Source organism: Lepidothrix coronata, unplaced genomic scaffold (genome assembly GCF_001604755.1).
Source record: "Lepidothrix coronata isolate B3197 unplaced genomic scaffold, Lepidothrix_coronata-1.0 Scaffold28, whole genome shotgun sequence".
NCBI classification, from domain to species: Eukaryota; Metazoa; Chordata; class Aves; order Passeriformes; family Pipridae; genus Lepidothrix; species Lepidothrix coronata.
The window spans coordinates 950,314-973,151 of record NW_016690208.1 but is presented as its reverse complement, the minus strand read 5'-3'; the positions used below and the strand labels follow the sequence as shown (position 1 = coordinate 973,151).

Genomic DNA, 22,838 nt, shown 5'->3' with positions numbered 1-22,838 from the left:
TTGGGATGATCAGGATTCACTGCCATTCCCATCCTGACTTTGGGATGATCAGGATTCACTGCCATTCCCATCCTGACTTTGGGATGATCAGGATTAACAACAGGTTTTTTTCTCTAGGTGTTAGGATGCTGTGAAAGGGACAGGGAGGGCGCTGTGACTGCCTCTGCCCAGACATCACAGCCAAGGTGGCCCCAGTTCCCCCACACACCTCCCTGCCCAGAGTGACAATCTTCTGGAAGAGACCTTGTATCAGGCAACAACTTGGAAAAGTAATTAATCACCTTATCTTTCCCCCCATGTGCCAGACACTGGATGACATTCCCAGCCCATAACCTGCCCTGGCCAGGCACAAGGCCGGGCTGGGATATCACTGACCTCATCAGGAACGTCTGCCCGGCAGCGCGAGGACGGCGCCAGGTAATTACTCAAGCACGGAACATTTATCAGCACTTGCTCTGAAACATGCTCGTCTGGCCATGGAAGTGCTGCATTAATTTCTCAACATGTCATCCCCATCCCGGCCTTTACTCCTCTTTCCCTTCCCACGTCAGAGTCATCCAGGGAAGTATGGTACAGAGATCTCCGGGTGAGTCACAGGAGCTATCGAGCACCGTGCTGCAGCCAGCTCCAGCCAAGCCATAACCTTTCCCTCCCCAAGTCCTGTTTCCAGCAGTCAAAGAGGATAAGGCCAGACAGAGCCTCAAAATGTTCTCCTTTCCCTCAATTCAGGACTCCAGTTGTTCTCAGACAGGATGGAAAAATCCTGCCATCTCTTCCCTCAGCCCTCCACAGCCTGAATCCATTTCTTTGCTATGATTCATGAGCTGAGAGGGATTTTCCACTCTGATTCAATAATAAGCTCTTTACATTGCAGGGGCTTGGAGCTTGGTCACCTCATGCCACTTGTAGGGCAAGAAGGTGGCAGAGATCAGGATTTTGGTGGGCTTGGGGCAACCACCCTGACTGACCCCTCACAGCTAAGTGGTGTTCTAAGGGAAACTCACAATTGCTGAATTCCTCCTCTTGGAAACACGCCTGAAACTACTCTTCACAAAACACAGAAGCCTGTCCAAAGACTGAATTGCTGGAGCTCATTCTGGCTACTGAGGGATTCAGCAAAACTTCTCCAAGTACAAAGTCTCAACCCCCTGCTCAGGCAGCACCTTCACTTCTCCCAGAGGTGGAATCCTTGGAACACAACACCCGCCTTGGTGCCTCTACACCCAGAATACGAGGAGAGAAATCACCCCTCTGCTTTGAGGTGGGACAGGCAGGAAATGCAAACCCCTAAGCACCCACTGAGGGCTCAGGGAGACCCAACCATTCCACTTTAGGTGTTACAACAACAAGCAGCAGACGCAAGCGCTGGTGATTGTGTTCCTTACGCCAGCTTCAATATTTCCATTGTAAACCCTTCTTACACTATTTTAAGAAGTCAGCTGCAAAAATTCACTCTAGGCTGGAACTTGGCAACCAAAGACTCTGTCTGGGAGAAACTTATTTTACATGTACAACCCCTCTCTCCTATTGACAATTTGAGTTAGAACACCAAATCCTCCTAAAACTTGGCCAGTTTAAGATCCTGTTTGCATTCTGGCATTTGAAAAAAAAAAAATAATAAAGAAGCAGATAATTAGTGGGGCCTGAGTGCTTTTAACATTACAAAATGTGTGTATGCTTTTACTATGGCCAAGATATACACTGTGAGAGGGGTTAGTGTGTGGAATGCAGTAGTTAAATTTATAAAGGAAACTTTTTGCATGTTTTAAGTGCAGGCTATGAGAAGCAAAACTAAACAAAACAAACAAACAAATACCATAAAAATAGAGGAGAGTTTGTTTAAAAAAAAAAAAAAATCCTGAAGCCATCTCTGTACTTGCATTTGCTGAAACAGAGCACTTTTGTGGAAATGTGAACATCAGATACAAACCAAATCAATAACCAGTGTTAAGACAGTTCATTGGAGGCATGTTTTTGAGGCACCTGGGTTTTCTCTATGGAAGGTGACCTGAGACAAATCAAGGGCGTGGAACAGAACTCCCCAACCTGACCACTAAAATTTTAGCCAGCAATTTAAAGGAAGGAAGGAAGGTAGGATTTCTCTTTTTCCCTTCTTTGTTTTTTTTTTTTTTTTTTAAAATCTAACATTAAGCAGCAACTTTAACCACCAATGTTTAAGGGGCATCCACCATCACAGAACACCCAAGTTCACACTGAGATTTATGCTAAAACTGTGATGATCAGGAATACAAGAGTGCTTGGCTGTGATTCCAAGCTGCCACACTCTGCTAAGCTTCACAGAAACCCTTGTGGGTTGTGGTCTGCCAGCCCTTGAGCCGAGCTGTGACCAGAAACAGCCAACACGAAGAGCCTGAACTTACCTGGGGTCCTCTCTCTCCTTTCACTCCTGGATATCCCAGTAAAAATGGAAATGGAGTAGGTCCCAGGAGGTCAAAGATTTGATAGCCATCCGTTGCAGCCGGGGTTGTGAGGTTGAAGGGCTGTGCCCTGGCTCTGGGACGTGCAGACCCCAGGGGGAGGTTGGTGGATGCCAGAGGATCCACTTTCCTGGTGGGGGACGGCACGTGCTTCTTTGGAGCGGGCCCATGGCGTGGGTTCTGCGGGGTTGGCTTTAGGGTGACAAGGTGGACATTGCTGGTTGTGTTGTCAGTCACCCTCCTCGTTGGCTTTACAGTGCTGGGTGCTGCGGAGGGCTCAACAGTTGGTTTTTGGTTGATCTTCTTTTTGGTCTCTTGCTTGGACTCCTTCCTGCTGGCTGTGACGGGGCTCTGGCTTGTTGGTGGGGCCTTTTTCGAGGTGGGAAGGGGAGTTTTCTCCCTGCGTGTGCTGGGAGTGGGCCGAGCCACCCTGAGGGTTGTCCCCGTCCCCCGAGGGAGGGAACGGGAGGGCGGCTGTGCTTCGGTGCTTGACGGAACAGGCGGGGCCACTGTGACCTTTGTGGCTTTGGTTGTCAGTCTGGGAGGTGAAGGTGGGGTTGACACCGATGTGATGGTTGTTGCACCTGAACCCCTTGTCTTGGGGGGTGCAGTGACCCTGCCAAACTCCAAGGATGGGGCAGCAGTGGTCAGGTTTTTCAGACCCTGCAGCGAGGGCTCCATACGCTGTGGGGTGCTGGGGGAGGCACTGGGGTCCCTGGGCAGGAGGGGGATGAGAGGGGGCAGGTTTGGCCGGTAGGTATCTGCTTGCCTGCACTGTTTTTTCAGGTATTTACAGTAATGATGAGCTGCCTTGGCAGAAGGATAAATATCAAACTGGCAGATGGCTCCTTCGAACTGCACTGAGTGCTGGCTTATCTTCCCAAAGAGGAAAGATCCATGTGGATCCAACACCTCGTCCTTTTTCAAATGCAAATCCGCATGTACTCTGCGCTTCCCACAAGAAGTATATAAAGTGACTGTCTGGCCACGGATGTCGATGGCCACATTGTGCCACTGGCCATCGTGGACATTGTAATCAAAATATACAGAGCGCTTGTGGCCCACGTACACTATGATCTTCCCAGGCACAAACTGGACCCCCAGCTGCAGTTTTTTCTTTTTGCTCTTGACAGCGAAGAGAAAAGCGTTGTTGATGCGGTGGGAGCAGAGGCTCAGCACCAGGAGCAGGTCAGTGCTGGAGCCTGCGGGGAGGATGGTGCTGAGCGGTGCCTCGACACGCGCTCGCTGAGTGAAGATGACCCCTGACTTGAAAGGAATGACTCCTTGAGGAACTGCACGTGATGAGGGCCATCCACCTGATGGCCTTTTCCCTGACAGGCCCAGTCTTTGAAGAACATCCACATCTGAAAGGGAAGCACAAAGAATATGTGAGGTGCTGGACAATCCAATGCAGGAAATCCCAACCACCCTTTCGCATATACGTTCAAATTGCCAGAAGGGAGAACTCATAGCTCCTCTGCACACTGCGTGAGGAGCAAGTGCATGCTCAGCTTGGTTACCAGCAATTGCCAAAATGCATCAGAGCCCCAGGGTGCATCTGGCTAGTTCTCCTGTCCCACCAGGGACCAGCTCCAGATGTTCTGGAGGGAGCTGACCTCACTGCAAGGAAATTTCCCACTATGCACCAATAGTCCACTTCTCTGGGATTTAATTCTGAGTACTGACCACACAGCTGGAGAGGAATTTGAACAACAGACTGAGCTGGGATTGCAAAACTTTATATCCCCAGAAGGCAAGTAACAGAACTTCCAAAGGGAGCAAAAGCCTTGTATCTGTCTCTCTCCAACTTACTAAGAAGCAGCTTTTGATCTTTGGAGAGTTTAAGGAAACAAAGGTGCCTCCCAGCATGAAAATGCTGCACGTAGATTTCAATGAACTGCTCAAAGTTCTCAGCAGCAGTACTTTTTTTCCCAGCGGATCATCTTACAGACTTAAATTATTTTAATAGGTTGGAGCAACCAGACTTGGTTTGTGAAGAGCTGAGAGATTAGTTATGGCTGCCACTGAGAAGTGGAGGTAAGACCTCCAGCAGTTGTCACCTAGGAGCCAGGATGAGAGGGACTGATGTCCAGAGGCACCTTTCTCCCCCAACTCCAGGAGAAGTCTCCAATGGACAGATAAGCAGAATCTCTGGTTTCTGGCCCAGAGGTCTATTAGGAGTCACTCACAGCTCAGAGTCCAAGGCAGATTAGCAGGCAACAGCAGCACAAACTGGGGCCAGCTGGCAGCAGCCTCAGCTGAACTACTTAACCAGGGAAGACTCTGAGGTCTACATGAGAAAAGCTGCAAAGGTAAATGTGCCCAGACCTGAAAAAGGTGCCCATGTGCCCAAAAGCTCGTTCAGTTGGTTCAGTTGGTTCAGCTCGATCCTTTGGCCTGATAAAAATGTTACCTACATGATCTGGACGAGGGGATTGAGTGCACCCTCAGGCAGTTTGTGTATGACACCAAGTTGGGTGGGAGTGTTCATCTGCTGGAGGGTAGGAAGGCCCTGCAGAGGGACCTGGACAGGCTGGATCAATGGGTCAAGGCCAGTTCTGAGGTTCTCACTCTCTACAACTCTCTGACAGGAGGATGGAGCTCTAGGTGGGAGTCAGGCTCTTCTCTCAAGTAAAAAAGCAATAGGATGACATGAAACGACATCAGGTGCACTGGGGGTGGGGGGAAGGGGGGTGTGTCAGGTTGGATATTAGGAAAGATTTCTTCACCGAAAGGATTGGAACAAGCTTCCCAGGGAAGTGGTGGAATCACCTTCCCTGGAAGTGTTCAAAAAACGTGTGGATGTGGCAGCTGGGGACACAGTTTAATGGTGGGCTTGGCAATGCTGTTTTAACAGCTGGACTTGATGATCTTAAAGGTCTTCCAGCCCAAATGATCCTATGATGAAGGTAAGGTGATCGTGATTACCATGACACCACCACCGTTGAAAATTAGCTAGGATAACTGTATTCCCTTCCGTCTTCCCTCCCCAAATGCAATCCCCATTACTCCTGGACCAGCTAAATTTCAGTGTTCTTTGGGGAAGCCAGTCTGGGCTGTATAACCCTGATGTTGCCAGGTGAGAATTTAACACTCAGAAAACGTGGTGGTGCCAATCATGGGATGGGAGCTTTGCTATATTAAAAGGAAAAGTAAATCAGAGGTTATCCAAAGAAAAAAAAAATGAGCTCATTCTCTAAAAGGGCCTCGGTATTTGGCTGCTTTCACCCTTAACTATTAAATGTTCATCACAAAACACAATATTCGGAGAACTGGCACTTAAAAGAGAACCTTGGTGTTGGCCAGAAGGGCTGTAGACTCAAGCAGTCTGAGGCCTGTAATGTTGCTGGCCAGGAAGGGAAGAGAATGATGAGAAAACCTTTGTTCCTTGACTTTGGCAAAAGCCTTGGCCATTTTTGTATGTAAGAACGAGTCAATCAATATTTACTTTGTCTGAGTTCAGCTTTATTCCTACCTGACTTTTTCAAGGCAGCTTGGCTCATTTTCTAGCAGACACTACCCTGGAGAGGGTGCGTCAGATGTGGAAGAGGATGGAAGTTTTCCCACTCTGTGCAGAGGGGATAATTTACTGCACAGCATGTGCAAGTGTTAATGACAGTACTTCTCCCATCCTATGAAATCCTTGCTTTTCTTCCATTTTGCCCAACAGGGCTGTCCCTCAGCGTGGCCCTTCCCTCTCTGCACTGAATGGAGGAATCACAGCAGTGTCTTCGTACTGGACAATTTCCAGAGCCCATGAAATAGCAAAGGCCAAAGCCTGGCTTTAGTGAAGTCAAAGTGGGACTCTTGCCACAGACTTCAAAGGCATCAGGATTTATCCCCAAGGAAATAAATTTACCACTTAAACTAGGAGTTAGACTCCAGCTTCCAATTTCTACACGTATTTTTAGGTTCTCTCCCAGAGACAGACAGTGGTTGTCTCTGCTAGAGATGCTGGACACTCCAGGAGTTACTCATTTGGTAGCTGCTCTGCAAAGACCTAAGGATGTTTCCCTGCTCAGAGGATGTCTCTGCCCTTTGCAATCCCAATCCAACTGCCTCGTTAGCAACTGCATCCAGCAGTGCTTAAGGGAAAAAAAGCACAACCCAAACAACTCCTCTCCCTCAAAACCCACTAAGGTGGAGCCAAATTCTGGATGCCTACGCAAAATCCGACTGAAAGAGACCTCATGCAGGACACGTATGTGGACTTTCCAGCCCCAGGTCCAGGCACAGAGCTCAGGGTTCCTGTGCACCCAGCCCATCTGCCTCTCCATCCCATGCTGACTGCCCAGGGCTGGTGGGGCACATCCCCCGGGATGACAGGATGTCATCAACTAACGTAAAATGCAAGGTAATTTTGACTTCCTTAAGCAGCTCCAAGTTCAGCAGAGCATTTTTTCCCCTTCAGATTTTTTCCTTTCCATCAAAACACATTATTTAAAAAAAAAAACAACAAAAACATTCACTTAGAGCTGCCTGGCCTCCAGGTGTCTCAGAACCAGGAGCAACATTCCAGTAGCAACATTTGGGCAACTGGGAAAAACTTCTCTAGCAGACTCTGTGCATGAAGTGAGATGTTCAGAGATTCCTGAACAACCACATGATCGTCTCTGAAAGAGGGGATAAAATATTTTATTGTTCTCCTTCCCTTCTCTTTCTTTCTCTCCTCCCTTTCCCCACACAAAAAACTTCATGAGAAAAACAAGCCAAAAGGCAGGAGAGAAATAACTTGCAGCTTCCCAGATTCCAACAGCCAAGATGTGATGCCCACAGCTAAAATTGGGTTGAATAAATGCTGCATTTCCAAAAGTTACTGCCCAGACCCTTAGTCAGAGCACAGCAGATGAACTCACTAACCTCGTGATCTTTCAGATTTGTAACACTTGTGGGAAGATCATCCTCGGCATTCCCTGATTTTCCAATGTGCAGGAAGACCCCTAAACTTTAGAGTAATAACTACAATATTTTTCAAAAGCCCATGGCATTGGCTTCATTTCACTCTCACACTGGCCTACGAACAAGCTCTTACTGCCTGTAAATCTGATGTTTGAAAATCCTGGGTGATAACACAGCCTCAAGTCACCAGTGTTTCCTTACAGCCTTTACTTCCCTGGAAGTGTTCATTTTCTGGTACCCAGAAGGGAATCCTCTCATTGTTTGGAAGGCAAGCAAGCTTTTTAAAATTCTTTTATCACAGAGACAGTACCTCAGAAGGGAGTTATCCTCTACACTAGGGTAAACAAAGTCATGATGAAACGAAAGAGTTTGCTTTAGATGTATGGTAACAATCAATAAACATGGTACCATCCCATAATTACAATGGGAGCAGAACGATGGATAGAGATGAATCTAAACAGCATATTATAACCTACTTGAAAAGAGAGATGCCAAGACACAGTATTTGTTCTGCCTTTTTATGAGCTGACATAAAACTTGCTCTGAAAACTGCTTGACTAAGTAATTCAGCCAGATGTTCACCTCTTTTGCATGGAGGCAGAATTTGGAAAATATTACATTTTTCAAAATTGCTGATGGCAGGGATCTATTCCCCCCCTGTAAAAAGTGCTCCATGGGCTGGCTGACAGCTGAGCATTGACCAACTTTCTATTTTTCCTTCATGTTTTGGAGACTGAGAGGAGAGTCCTGGAGCCTGCTAGACCACTTAGTGTTGTCTGCAGATTGCAGGGGAAGCTGTTCAGTTCCAGCAAATACCCGTGTAAAACATCCATGTGGAAGAGGTGTTGCTATTTTGAGAAGGCTCCTTTAAAAACAGATATTGTAGAAATGTTCAGCTCCCACTATCAACTACAAAAAAAATGAATTAATTTTGTGGGTGTTGACTCTGAAGCTTTTCATCCCTCTTCCTGTGGGGTCACTGATTATTGTGTCCCAATTTTGTCCTACCCCCAGCAGCACTAGGGAGGTGGTGTTCGGGGAAGGGATGTAAAGACAGGGTGAAGGTGTGTGATCACTCCTCTATAGAATATTCCCCTACATCACAGGGACTGAACCAGATATAGTAATTCTATTATCAACCAACCTTTTGGGATTTTTTTTCTTCTTTAAATTTGCTTTTCCTGTCAGAACTGACATCATTTCTGTATGCATAACACCCTATGTGCTGGCAGGGGCATGCCTGGGTGCCTTCAAGTCAAGGAGAAATCCGCCTGCCAGAGATGTTTAATTCCATAATGCTGCAGCCTCAAGGGGCACTTTCTAAAAGCAGTTAAGTCTTGGCAAGTGCAGGTAAATGCCAGTGACATTTTAGACACAAATGGCTTCGTTCCCACAGGTTCTACCAGTCAGACAGGCACTCTGAAAATCCTGTGGGGCACGTAATCACCTGTAAAAACCCTAGTTCTTTTGCCAGCTGTTAACTGCATCACCCATATCATCAGTACTGCAACCACCAGCAAAAAATGCATCTACCTCTGCACTGGGCTCAGACATTGTTAAATGATGGCTGTACACCAGTACCAAAGCACCTGGCTTTTACTTTGGTTGAAAGAGGAGAGGAAAAAAAACGTGTGATTTACCTTCAGGATTTCCCTCTGTGAGTCCCAGGAACCAGGTAAAACATAATACAGTCCAGAGAAAGCAGAATCCCCTAAAATTGGAAGAGAAATAAAATAGTGAGTTTCTACAACATTAGTAACAAAACTAATTCCCCTTGTTAAGGGTCTTCTCCTTGATTCCAAGTATACTGAGGGCAGTGGCAGCATCCACATGTCTCCAGGAAGTGGATTCCAACTGAGATCTCATTTTGCTGCTTTAAAGTCATCTAAAGCGCACTGAATTCATTGGAAGGTTTTCCCACTGGTATTGGGGGCTGCTGATCCATCCTCGAACAAGGACCAGCCCAGTGTTTTGAGATACAGGGTCATCAGTGCTTGGTCAGCCACCCCTTCACTACTGCTTCCTTTTGGCACTCACCCCAGCCAGGACAGACCCTCAGAAAGGCAAGAAAATGGAGAAATAATTCAAAACTGGAGGGTCAAAAGACATGCCAGGAGTGCATGATCAGGTCTGTGAGGACAGGGGTAGAAGGTGGGCTGACATGCAGTGCTGTGTCACCTGCATCTCAGCAAATAAATTCTGAGTCCTAATGCTTCCATGCATGCTTAAAAATATTCTAAACATGCAGCATCCTACATGGATCTATTCCTCATTTTACACCCAGATGCAAAGACAGGGGCAGCTTCTAACCACTCAGCACCCTGTGCTGAGCCCACTAATGATCTTCTCGCGAGCCTGGTATGGTAGGAAAGTTTAGAAAGTGTGAGATCTGAAGGCTTCCAAGCCCATGCTCTCCCAGACCCTTTCATGCCTGAGAGGGAATTGGACAAACCTCTCTGTTAGCTCAGCTTTAAGCCTTCAAGTGCCATTGAAAACAGCAGCAGAGGGAAAAACTTTTACCAGAAAGGTAGCTAAGGCCCCCCCTTCTCCTTCCCCCATCAGCTTCCTTGATTTGTAGCCAGCTAACAAACATCGGAAACTCCTTGGTTAGGCTCACTTAAAGCTGTCAGTGGAAAGTTTGAAGACTGAATTCCCTCATCTTCTAGAGATGGTATTTCACAGCTTCATCAGCGAAGGTTGCTGGAAGAAGAGACAGAAATGTAAACTACAGAAAGCCCTCAGCCAGAAGACAGCAGCATGGGACATCCCCAGGTTGTTCGTCACTTCAGCCAGGCCAGTGTGAACACTGGGCTGTGCAAAGCCAAAGGGCAGCCTGCTCCTCCCTCCAGACCTGACACACAATCATGTATCAAGTGGGATTACGGACCACTCTGCTCCTGCCATCAAAGCCTCAGCTTTAGCACAAGAAAGCATCCTCTGAGATAATGTATTACCCTGGCCCAGATCCTCTCAGTGCAGGAGACCCTTTCCCTGTGGGGAAACCTGGCCTTGAATGTAAAAATCCATCCAGGAATCCAGCCACTAACTAATACTTTAAGGCTTGAAGGGATAAAATACTGGAGCGGCCCCTCATCGACTGGGAAACAAATGAGATGAAGCAATCCACGTCCTCCTTTGCAGTTTCCATCACCCTGACACTGGACTGTGCATTTCAGGGGCTCTGGGGCTGCTTTATTTTATGAAGGAATAACAGCTTGGAACAGCCAAATCCCAGTATTCTTTGGCATGTCCTATAGCTGGCCGTATGCTGACCAGGAAACCCTCACCATGTTCGAGAGATCTCCAGCTGGGGAGAGACCTGATTGTTTTCTGACCATGTCACCCCTTGGAACACAACTGCCGGGCTGAAGACACTGAGGAGTCCAAGGAGTGCTGCTGTCCAGGTTCCTTCAGGGGATGGAGGAAGGAAGATTCTTCAGGGACACCTCTAGCAGCCTTTTTATGACTTAAAGGAGGCTACAACCCGCTTCACAAGAAAAACTGCATTTCTGTGTTCACCTCCATAGGAGCAATGGAGTTTTAAGATGGACACAATTCCACCTGTGCAAGGAGCAAAGACCTCATGGAGTGTCATCAGCTGGGCTCAGCTGCCCCATGAGAACAGGAGATGAGGGGAATGGGGTGAATGTAAGGGCAGCAGCAGTGCCAGGTGTTAAGAACCTGTTTTCTGGTGAGGATCAGATTTACACAGCTATGTACAACCACTGCTGCACACAAACACACCGAAATGGAGTCCACTTTTTTTTTTTTTTTTGGAGGGGTACCTTCGCAACCCAAATTCGCTTCCAAAATCCGCGCTGCTCAACACGACGAGGGGAACAAGTCTTGGGGGAAAATCCAGCACGTAATTTCATTCCAGTGACACTGACTGGGGCTATAAAGGAGATGAATGCAGGGTGTGGGATCCAGCTGGCCCCAGCCCTGCTCCTGGACCCCTCGCTCGGCCAACACTGTAAGAGCTGAGAGCAGGGCCCAGTGCCAAAGCACTGAAGAAAAACACTTTGGCAAAATTTACCAACTTAATGGAAAAAGCAAAAGCAGCTTCCAAATGGCAGCCCTGTGAGTGATGGGGCTGTTAATTATCCCGGGATTTTTAATGCAGGCTCTTTTTCCGTTACGGCTCAGCAGTGACAGGGCTGTACAAGCAGCCTGAGGAGCAATAGTAAAGGAAGATTTTTCTCCTTATATAGAGCTATCAAACCCACCTTGCCTTTATCTCAGATTCTTCCCACAAGCAGCAATTTCCACTGAGATTCTCTCAATAGGTACCACTAAAGACATTTATTTATTTTACTGCACAGGGCCCATGAATACCAGAATGAGGGTCCTTGGGCTGCTCAGTCTGGAGAAGGCTCAAGAGAGAATTTATAGCACATTTCAATGCATAAAATGGCTCCAAGAGAGATGGAAAGTGACTTTGGACAAGGGCATGGAGTGACAGAACAAAGAGGGATGGCTTTAAGCTAAAGAGGGCACATTTAGATGAGATACTAAGAAGAATTTCTTTACTGTGAGGGTGGGGAGGCCCTGGCACAGGTTGCACAGAGAAGCTGTGGCTGCCCCATCCCTGGAAGTGTTCAAGGCCAGGTTGGACAAGAATTGGAGCAACCTGGTCTAGTGCAAGGTGTCTCTGCCCATGGCAGGGGGTGGAAAAGATGAACATTAAGGTCCCTTCCAACCCAGACCATTGTGTGATTCCATGACCCCACTGCTACAGTCACTGGGTGAAGAAGCGCCCTGTAGCACACATGATATAAGCTCACATGAACCCTAAAAGTTTTCCAGCACAAACTCCCTTTATAGCAAACTGAAGCTTCTGAGTACAGCTTAATTTTGCTTCACTACTTCTGGCAAACTCCTGTGGATCAGTCCACAGGAACCAGCCTGTGCCAAAAGTGCAAGGTAAAATACAACAGAAAGGGACAGAGAAGCAAAAAGACTGGTAATAACCCTTATGGGTTCTCACCTGACAACCAGCATAAAGCACTACACTGAACTAAGGACAAGAGTAACAAAAGACCTTTCAAGGTAGACTTGGTCAAAAATTATCCTAAAAAAAAGTGCAAGTTTGACAAATCTGAAACAACCTGTAAAACAATTGTGATCAGCTAAGTTTCCACTCCATTATGTCAAGAATTGGTTGGAACAGTTTCAGCTTTTTTTAAATTAAAAGATTTACCCTGCCTTAAGAGCAGAAGTCTAAATGATTTTGACATCTTGTTTGCTTAGATGATGGGTTGAAGCTGAAGGAAGTGTTACAAGGGCCCACAGCAGCATTTAGTTTTTTTATTTTGTTTTCTCTCTCATTTACAGTGGGGAAATGGCTTTGAAATTGCAAAGATTATTGCAGGGTGGAAAAACAATTTCCCTTCACTTTCCTCCATTCAGGTGTATTTTTTTCCTGTCCAAAAGACCACAAAGCCAGCTGGATGCTGAAATTGCTTTTCAAGAAAAGCAAACCTACATTTCTAGCCGTAGATCAGACAGTGTATCCTAATATAAGAAAACGTATGTGTGGCTTAAGATCCTTTGCATGTGACTGGAGGTGATATTTTATAAGACTCCCAAGCAGTTTTGATAGAGAACAGGAAACAAGTCACAACCTACATACGGAGGCTTTAAGTTGTACCATGCATCAATTCCACTCCCAGCTTTTTAGGGTAGGAATCTTATTTTGTAACATCCTCTGCAGAAGACCAGATTTTTTCTCTCTTTTTGGAGCTTCTGGAAATGGTGGTATTTCTCCTCTCACCCTCAATTTCTGGCAAGAGCAATGGAAGCACACAACTATGTGGATGTCCCTGTATTGACCCTGCTTTGTCCTTTGCTGGGCCTTTTCTGCAATATAAACCAGGTATTGATTTAACACCTCCAGGAAAACATTTTGTCTGGTGTACACAGGCACTGCTGCAAACCCCTACATATATTTGCTGCCTGATATTTGCTCTTCTGGCACCTATAAGCTCCTCTTAGGACATCTCCAGAAGGGACATGCAGACCTGCAGTACCCACAAGGTGGAGACGAAGCACCAGCACGGTCAGTGTGACCTCCTGCAGACACCTCACACCTTGTTCTCTCAACGGTTCACACTGATCTCTGCAGATAGAGGGCCGATGGGTTCCAAACAGCAGGTCCTTGTCCTAGTTGGAACTGGAGCTTGTGTAATCATTGCACAAAGCTGCCCCAGAGCTACCAGCTCCTGCTGGTGACAGCCCACTTCCTCACCTGATAGATGCCAGACTGACATGGCTGTGATGACTCAAAGACCCAGCAACTCTCTACAGCAGCGAATCTTTCCTGGCAGCCCTCCCCTTGGTCTCCCCTGTGTGTCTGGGATATTGACTTTGCTGCTGTGTGAAGTGACAACACTCAGTCCTGGCCCTCGCCTTTGTGTTCTCCAGCAACTGGAGCCCTCCACAAACAGAAGTGCTAAGCGTGATCTGTCATCTAACTCCTTTTTTGTCCTTCCAACAAATGCCTTTGCATTCCTTCATTTTCTGAATGGGGTTTGGCAGAGCCGTATAGAATTCCCCATTGTCTCCATTTGCACTTCAGTAAGCGTCCATCATTTCTACTTATGCCCCCGACAAATTGCCAAAGAAAAGGAAGGGAAAAAAACCCCACAAGCTCTGTGTTTGTCCCTGATTTCTGACAACCCCCTCACCACCAGACCTGGGCAACCCCCAGTCAGTAACAACCTCCATGAACAGCATTTTCAAGCAGGACAGATTTTAACTCCTCAAACCATCAGTGAAAGAGGATGAAGCTGGAGCTTTGCTTTATTAAAGATGTGCTTGGAGAGACACATCGAGGCAGCAGGAGTGGCGGCACCTGGACACAGGACCTCAGCTGGAACCCTGGCTGTGACACTACCCTTCCCTCCTTGGACACAGCTCCAGGAGCCATGCAATTGCCTCCTCTGTACCCCCAAGCACCCCTCTGTACCCAGAACACACATAATTATTCAGCCTATTGCTGAATTTGTCCAGCAGTGCCATAATTTGTCCCAAGACCACCTGTCTGGCTTGCATGCAATGCTCTTTTCCTCTTAAAACAGGGCCCATGGCTCCTTCTCCAGCCCTTTTGGGCCTTCTCAGGGGCTGACCCACCTTGGTGGTGCCAGGTGGGTGCTGTACCCCCACGTGTGCATCTTTCTCACTCCACACATGGATGGAGCATCAAGCCTCCTGCATGGCCAGCACGTGACACTGGGGTGGAAGGGGCCAAGGTGTCACAACCACAGTGGAACAGCACCAGTGCTATGGTCTGGACACGTGCTTGATGCAGAGCTGAATGCAAACTCACCTCCTGTGGCTTAGAGAGACCGTGCTCACCAAAAACGCACCAGCAGAAATGACCAAGAGGGGCATGTTAAGCTTGAAGAGCCTGTAAAACTTTGTGTTCTTCTGGTTTTACAAGCTCTGGCAGCTTGAGCCAGGACAAGGCTTCAAAAGCACACTCTGCAAGGGCTGCTCCTTCCCCGGTGAGCCAGCGCTCCCACTCCCATCCACGGGTCTCCTGCACATCCGGCAGCTCCTCAGCCCTGCTCCAGAGGATGCTGCAGGAGTGCTGGTATGAGCAGGATCCCCCAGTGCCATGTGGAAAAGCACCAGAACATTCCCATCACAAGCTGCCTGCAGGCAGCACAGCCCTCACCCACCCCGAGTAAGGCTCGGCAGCACAAGCGTGGCCCGGCGAGCCCAGGCACACACCAGCTTCGGGCTCACAGGACCCTCTCCAAGCCAAATGGCCTCAGTGGGACCATCCAGCTGCGGGGATGGTGGGATGCACAGCGCTCTCCCAAACAAATCAGAAGCCAGCACCGAAAATCCCTTCGGGAGATGATGTGAAGGGCAGCAAGCGACCTCTGCTGAGGAGTGACCGGAGCAGCACGCGGGAGGGACAGGCCAGGGGAGACCCTGGAACAAAAGGCGCTCATATTCCAAGGCACCAGGGCAGACCAACGCCAGATTTCCCAAGGCACTGCAGCACTCAAACCCCGTGCAGCCGTGCTGTGATAGCCTGGGATGCCCCGACGCAGCAGCAGACACAGACCTCCGACAGGCAGGCAGGCGGGCAGGCAGCCACGCTGCCTTCTTCTGGCTCCCTCCTTCCCAAACCTGTCCTCAGCTGGGTCCGATTTGCCCTGGGACTCGAGTAGGATCTGGGACAGGATCTCCCTGTCCTCATCTGTAGCGTGATCTCGGTCACCTCCCTGCACCGGGCTGAGCAGCTGGTGCTCTGTCAGCGGCCGAGCATCGTGCCAAGTGTCTCCCCAGCACCGGGGCCCGTCCCCTCGCTGTGGCCACGCTGCTCGTGGTCTTTCAAAGGAACCTTTATCTCTGTTCCCCTTTAGACTTCTCCCTTTCTGACATCAGCCACCCTCACATCGTCCCAGGCGGTTCACCCCGACCGTATCCAGCGACAAAAAGGTGTAACTGGGAGACGCTGCAGTTTCCAGCATCTCCAGACACGCCACAGCCACAGCCACCTCTGCGCAAAAAAAATCCACAACAAAACAAAACCCACCCTAAAGCACTGCAATTCAGTCCTTCTGAGTATATAAACACACAGAAAACTTGTCAAGGAGAGCGGTTGCAGCCCCTGGGAAGGGGTCTGGGCTCTCCGTGTAACTCCACGCACAGAGTGAGCCTCCAAAGGGAACTGCACATTCATCCATCTCCCGGCACTACAAAAGGGGCGGGAGCGGGGTGACCCTGGGGGCGGAAGGGGGGGGTATGCCCCCGAATCCCCTCGCCCCGTTCCCCCTCTTTCCCCCCGTCTCCCAGTCCAGCCGAGCAGAGGGATCCTGTACACAAGTTTTTCAAACTGCCAGGGAGAAGAATCCCAGCCTTTCCAAGGGAGTGTCGGTAAATCATCAGTACATCCGACAACGCAGCCAGCGGGATTAACCCTTTGCTGGTCCCCAGGAAAATAACAACAACAATAACAACAACGCATTTAAGAATGAAAATAGTAAAAACTGGTCCCAGCTGTGGGAGAAAGGGGACGGGCAGGGTGTATGCTGGAATTTTTTCATACACACACGGATGGACAGGAAGCAGCATTTTGTGTGTGCCGAGCACATGAAGAGCTGCCACCGCGCACCTCCGCCGTGTCTCAGCCCTCCCGGGCTCTCCCACCTCCCGCAGGACCACGGCGGCGAGATCCAGGTACCCGAGTCCCCACGGCCCCGCGGGACAGGGTGAGGAGCAGCATCCCCTGCTCCCAGGAGGGGCTGGGGAACCCCCCCGCCCTGCCCGAGCAGCATGAGGGGTGCGAGGGGCAGCGAATCGCCCGCTCCTGCATCTCGCGTGGGGGCTACACCGGCGTCCGCCCCCCGGAGCAGCTCCAGGGCTGGGAGCCCCTTTCCCCGGTGCGTGGGAATTGGGGGGCGGGGGGGGCTCCTCCTGGCCGTCCCGGCCCCAATCCCCGCTCTCACCCCTTCCCGCACACCCCAGCCCCATTCCCCCCTCTCCCGCTCCGCAGCGTGGCCTCCCTGCTCCCAGCCCATTCTCCTCTCCAGCCCAGGAGTTTTCACATCATCCCCTGGCAGAGGAATGTCTTCCCCCACCCCATTCCCAGCTCCCGGGATCCCGCGGCTCCCCGGCACCCCCAGCCCGCCCGGGATGCCCTTCCCCAGCGCCGGGAGAAGCGGAGTTTGTACTCACCCCCTGCCTGCCGCTGTAGCTCTGAGTCTGGAGACCGGCTCTGATTCCGGCTCCATCACGTTTAGTGCATTGTCTCTTTCGGGCAATTTTTGCGGCAATCCATCAGAAATCGGGGGACAGGCCGGTTTGTGGGTACATCCTTCCCAGGAGCTCGGCTCTCTGCCTCGCTAAGGGGCTCAGCTGTGTCACAGACACCCCTGGCCCGGACGGCTCACTCCTTCCTCCTTCTCTTCTGGGTCCTTTTGCTTACACAGATCTTTTAATCCCATTTAACTCCCTCTCGGCAGACTGCAATTACCTTGGGAAAAAGGAGAGAGAACACAAAGTACACGCTAGGAAGCCAGGCTGGCCCATGGTCGCTGGATTTCTTGCCTCTCTCTTTTTTTCCCCCTCTCCCTAATAATAGTACAATTTCTGTGATCTCTGATTCCCAAAGTCCTTGATTTCAAGTGTTTTTTTTTTCTTAGCTGTTACTTTTTTCCCCGTTGTTTGGTTGGTGGTTGTAATTATTATTTTTATTTGTAGTGCAGATGTGCCTCCCACCCCCCCAAGGATCTCTCCTCTGGACTTAGAGAGAAGAGGAAAAGGCAGATTTGAAGAAATGAAAATTATTTAAGGATGTCCTTACTGCCTCTCTCTGCTGCCCTCCTCTGTAATACCGAAGCACTTACAAAAAATAATACAAAATAAATAAATAATTTAAAAAAGAGGGGGGGGGGCGGGAGAAAGAAACTCTTTTGGCCAGAAGAGCTGTTGGGAAGAAATCAAAGACCCTTTTCTGGCTCCAGGGAGGGAGGCACAGGTCCTGCTCTGGGGAAGCTGCTGATGGAATTGGCTGCTCACCTGCACTCACCTGCCCAGGGCCACGAGCCCCAAACTGGCCCCAACACACCTTATAAGGTATCTGACACAGCTTTTCCCTTGGGATCAGTGCTTGGTGGAGGCAGTTGGGAGCCTGTAGATGGGGCTCAGGGTTGGAACTAAAAAGCCCCCCCGTGCTTCTATTCCCCTCTTTGCCCTGCTCTGTTTCCCCAGGGCATCTGCAGAGCCCCCCTCCTCCCAGCACCAGAGGATGGAATCTGCAGCCAGGAGGGCAGGAAGAGGGGAATGAGTTTTCTTATGTGAGGCCCTTCGGTACAAGTGAGATCTCAAGTCCACTTGGCCAGCTCTGCCAGGAGAAGGGACTTCTACATGTGGATAAAACCTTCAACCCTTTGCCCCCTCCTCTTCCGAAGTCCCACCCAGCCACCGTGCACCTCCCAGGGCGACCGGCGGGTCCCTCTTGGCCACAACAGGACACAGCAAATCCCTCAGCTCCATGGGATTCCCTCAGGCAGGTGCCCTCCCACCTCCTCCCTGCACCCCTGGGTGCCCTCTACCCTGCTCCCTCCCACTCTGCCTTGGGCACTTACTCTGCAGCGAGGCGAGAGGCTGAGCAGCATCTCCTCGCAGCCCCATGGCCATTCATTTGTCCCGGCAGCTCACGGCAATTGCTACTTCTTAAAATAATAATAATTAAAAAAAAAAAAAAAAGAAAAAGGAAAGGGGAAAAAAACCCCAAACAAAACCCCCAAACCCCCTTCCTCCCTTCTTCCCCTTCAGTCTCAAGGTATCTCCTGCACCGGGAGCCCGGGAGAGGTGGCCGGGTTGAGGGGCCCGGAGCCAGCCGGGGCTCCCTGGGGTCCCCCCAAATTCAGCAGATAATCCTTCCCCGGGGCTGGCACGGGCAGATCCCCCTCGGGCCGTCGCTCCACTCGTGGGTCATGGATGCTGCAGGGATCCAGGAGAGAAGAGCGGTGGGGAGCGGGCGCTGGGAGGGACATGGATGTGAAAGAGGTGGAAGTTCTAAGGCTGCCCTTGTCCTTTTAAATAGCTGCAGCCCGGGGACTCCGGGCTGGCGGGGGTGCCCCAGGTATCCGGTTTCAGCAAACAGCAGCTAATGAGCAGAGATCCAGCCTCCGAGGGGCAGGATCAGCGCTGCTCGGCGGGCAGGGGGGCACCCCGGGCACCCCACCAGGAGGGGAGGGGGCTGGAGGAGGGAGGGGAGGGCTGCGGGTGAGGAGCTGCGTGGTCACGGGCAGGGCAGGGCAGGGGACGGGGCTGCAGGATCTGCAGGGCCAGGGGACAGGGCTGCAGGGCACAGGAAAGGTCCTGCGAGGTGCTGAGCAGCCAGCACGGGTCCGAGACACCAGGGTGGGTCTGCACATCAAAGCGGAGACACCCTCACGGTCTCCGCTCTGCAAAGGGGTCTCGTATCTTCCCACGTTATCCCCTGAGACAAGGGGAAGGACTAAGAAACCTCAAACCTGGCTGTGGGCACTAAAGTTACACACTCCCTATCAAAAAAAAAAAAATACAGCCACAAACAGGACTGATATTGACCCGCAAAGAACCTGAACTTGAGGTGAGAGGACAACTATGTTACATTACATTCAGAGTAGAAGATACAAGGACCCGCTGGCCTGACTCAGCAATGCAGGTTTTACTCAAAAACCTGACCTCAGAACGTGGCCAAAAGTTAAGGTTTGCACCATAAACTAGATCTCCCTTATGACATCTGTTACCACGCCTGGTAAGGACTTCTCTCCTTTAATACATATATTTGACTTAGTTGGGGTTGCTCGCTGGGGCTGTGGTTTTGCATCTCCCAGTTTCTGTAGGCAGAAGATTTTATTCATACCTTTGCTCTGAAGCATCTGCATTCTGCTTCCTAGGTTGCTATAACAGAGCTTTAAGTAACAATAAAAAAAAGAAATTGAAACAAGCAGTGTTGTGAGTGGGGTAGAAAACTAACAGCCTCACAGTCCTCTGTCCTCCAGAAAACCTTCTCAGAAGGGTACACCTAAGTTACACACCCAGATACTTGTAAGAAACTCCAACTCACAGACAAACCTGTCTCAAAACTCTCTAAAGGCCCAGGTGCTCTGATGACCCATCCAGTCCAGCTTTGAGGATTGGGACTTTAGGGACAACAGGCAGTGACACATCTTGTCAGAAATCCCATAAAATCCCTAGTTTTCTTAGCTTTTTTTTTTTTCTCCAGCTGCTTTTCCCGTGTTTCTCAGTTACACATTCCTCACTGAGAAACATATTCTAGCCAAGCCAAAGTGTTTAGGATAAACCTTTAATCTATTAAAAGGTACTTTACAAAGAACATGTGATAATTCCTTTGCTGTTGAATACATACCTTTTATCCTCCTGCTCTTTTCTACCTTTTCTCTCTTCTAAATGCAGCAAATACTGAGTAAACATTCTTTCCCCTCAAAAAAACCACCCCACTCTACCCAGAAAAGAACAAGGCCTGGCTTCCCAGAGAGAGAGACAAAAAGGAATGGAAAATGATGTGCTGCATCTTTTTGCAAAGACTTATCCAAATGGGATGTGCATGGATAGCTGGGAAAGGACTGGTGATGCTTCAGGTCCACATCATTGCCCCAGGAACCACCATAAAACTCACTGACAGCCCCGTCCTCAAATCCTCTCCACATACTTTACTTTGCTCAGATGAACATTTTCAAACCAAACACATGCATAAAAGCTTTGCTAGCACAGAGACATAAATGTAGCCCAGCAGTAGGAAAAAGGGAATTAGTTTAAAACAAAAGGAAACCCAACATTGCTGAAGCCAAGACTATTGCCAAAGTGAATTCAGGTTCAAAAATTAGACCTCATTCTTCAAAAAGAGAAAAGCCACAACATATGATCTGAATAGAAATATATTTAGCAGATTTATTTTTCTTCCCTTCCAAATTTAAATAGAAGCCATTTTAAAGCACTAAATAAACTGAAGTAAATCAGCACAGCAGCAAAATGAAAAAAAAGGGGGAGGGGGGAAGAAAAAAGGAATGGGAATTGACTGCTATAGTTTAATTAGTCAAAATGAGAAAAGTACAGGGGAGGAGGAACTCCACCACACAACACGGAGAACAGAACACTTGCTTTAGATGAAATGCACCTCTCAAAAAAAGCAGCATGTCATTACAGCCTGAATAAATACAGCGTTTTAAACATTCAGCTGTATTTAGCCAGTTTCCAGAAGAACCAGTACCCACCTCTCCTCAGGAGCCATAGCTTGGTTAAGCATCAAGGCCTCTTATTAATATAATTCTGTCTCTTTGCTCCTCTAGGAAAACCGAGTGGGGAGGCATCTCCGAGCCATGGTGAGCAGCTTTACAGCTGCCCTGTGTGACTCACAGTGCCCAGCTTCAAGGGGCAGAGGAATCCCAGACACTAACCTGGGCTTGCCCTCCCAGTTTGGCTTGGCCTGGAGGACAACACTGAATTACAGTTCAACCATTTTTAACTTTACATAAGTCTGAAAAGTATCCCAGATCACTCACTGCCCCCACAACTCACAAGGAATTATAGGGATGTGTTTGGATATATTTAGATAAATACCCTATTCAGGTTTAAAACTGTGGTATGACCAGGCAGAAGTGAAACCCACGGCACCGGAAAAACTGGTGGGAGGGATCAAACAAACATGTGAAGGAGAGGTGGGATAAAGAGCCTTTCACTCCCCTCTGGGCTCGGGATCCACACCCAGCCCAGATCTGGAGTATCTAAACTTGGTACCTGGCTAAGAGTTGCTGGAACCACAGGGAATGGGAACCCAGCCTGTGGGAAGTGCCCCTGCCATGAAGGGGTGATGGCCCCAGTGATCATGGGAGGACACAGCCATGCAGCCATGGCCTCAGAACATGGACCACCACATGGAGCAGGGCTGGATCCACACCTCTAAACCCAGCAAGAACAGGAGCTTAACCATCCACGGGAATGGGACTCATCCCCCAGCCCAGGGACAGTCACAGCAATCCAGGCAGTGGCACAGGAGGGACTGGCTGTGCCCATCTCCAGCTCTGGGGGATGTCTGGTTGAGGCTGACCCAGCACCCACCCTGCAAACACCAGAGCCCCTGGGGGGCTGTAGACTGAGGGTTTGGTACTGATCCCTGGCTTTTAGGGTGGCACCAAGACATTTACACCAAAGCAACTATTTCTACTCCTTTTCACTCCCTTTGAGTGCTCCACACTGCACATTGCAGTGCTCTCAGGTATCTAATTCCCTGGATAGGATTTCCTAATCCCTACACAACTTTTCAGATTCTGCATTTAACATGACCCTACCAGCACTTCTCACACACAGGTTCTACTCGAGTGACTGGCACTAGTTCAAGCCCTGGATTAAAGTATTTCCTGCCCTGTAGGGATCTGGTCATGAGCAGAAATCTGCTGAAGAGCTTCATCTGCTTGCTGAGAAGTTTCACCATCCATGGCAGAGTCAAGATGTCCATGAAGGCAGAAGCTGGCCTGGCTGGGATCTGGTCAATGGATGCTCCTATTTGGTTTCTCTTTCTGGCTTCAACCATCACTGCAAGATTAGGAGGTTTCTGCTGAGGAGCAGAACATGCAGCACTCCTGGTTTTAGGGTTTGCTGTTTGACAGCTACTTGTGACACAGGAGCTGCTGTGGGTTGTTTCTTGTTCCCAGTGCACGATGGAGAGTATTAATTATAGAGATGTACAGAAAGCTCAAAAACCATGCATGTAACTGAATTACTGCCCAGTGCTATACACCACTCCCCCAAATCCTCCACAGCCTTCCTGACAAAGCCATTCCCATCCTGTGCCACAGGCTACCGGTGACATGTTTGAACTTCTGCAGCCGTTTGATGTAAAATGTTTTAAATTCTTTTCGGGAACACTAAAGGCTTTTGTCTCCTGACTGGTGCTGCGGGGATGCCACGTCTGGCAGAGACAGATCTTTCTGTGCTTTCCAACTACACCGTATCCCACCGGGCTGCCCAGCC

The 22,838-nt window shown here is 49.3% G+C and overlaps 1 protein-coding gene across 1 annotated transcript in view; it reads right to left on the bottom strand.

The window, feature by feature from the left end:
• The window catches only part of COL27A1 (collagen type XXVII alpha 1 chain), a 146,427-nt gene extending 128,800 nt beyond the window's left edge, over positions 1-17,627 (bottom strand). Inside the window, exons 1-3 of the mRNA XM_017810351.1 lie at positions 17,031-17,627; positions 8,978-9,048; positions 2,382-3,802 (exon numbers count right to left, since the gene is read on the bottom strand). Coding sequence (XP_017665840.1) covers positions 2,382-3,802; positions 8,978-9,048; positions 17,031-17,086 — 1,548 coding nt within the window. The 5' untranslated portion in view covers positions 17,087-17,627. The remainder of the gene's footprint in view (positions 1-2,381; positions 3,803-8,977; positions 9,049-17,030) is intronic.
• Between the last annotated feature and the right edge of the window lie 5,211 nt (positions 17,628-22,838).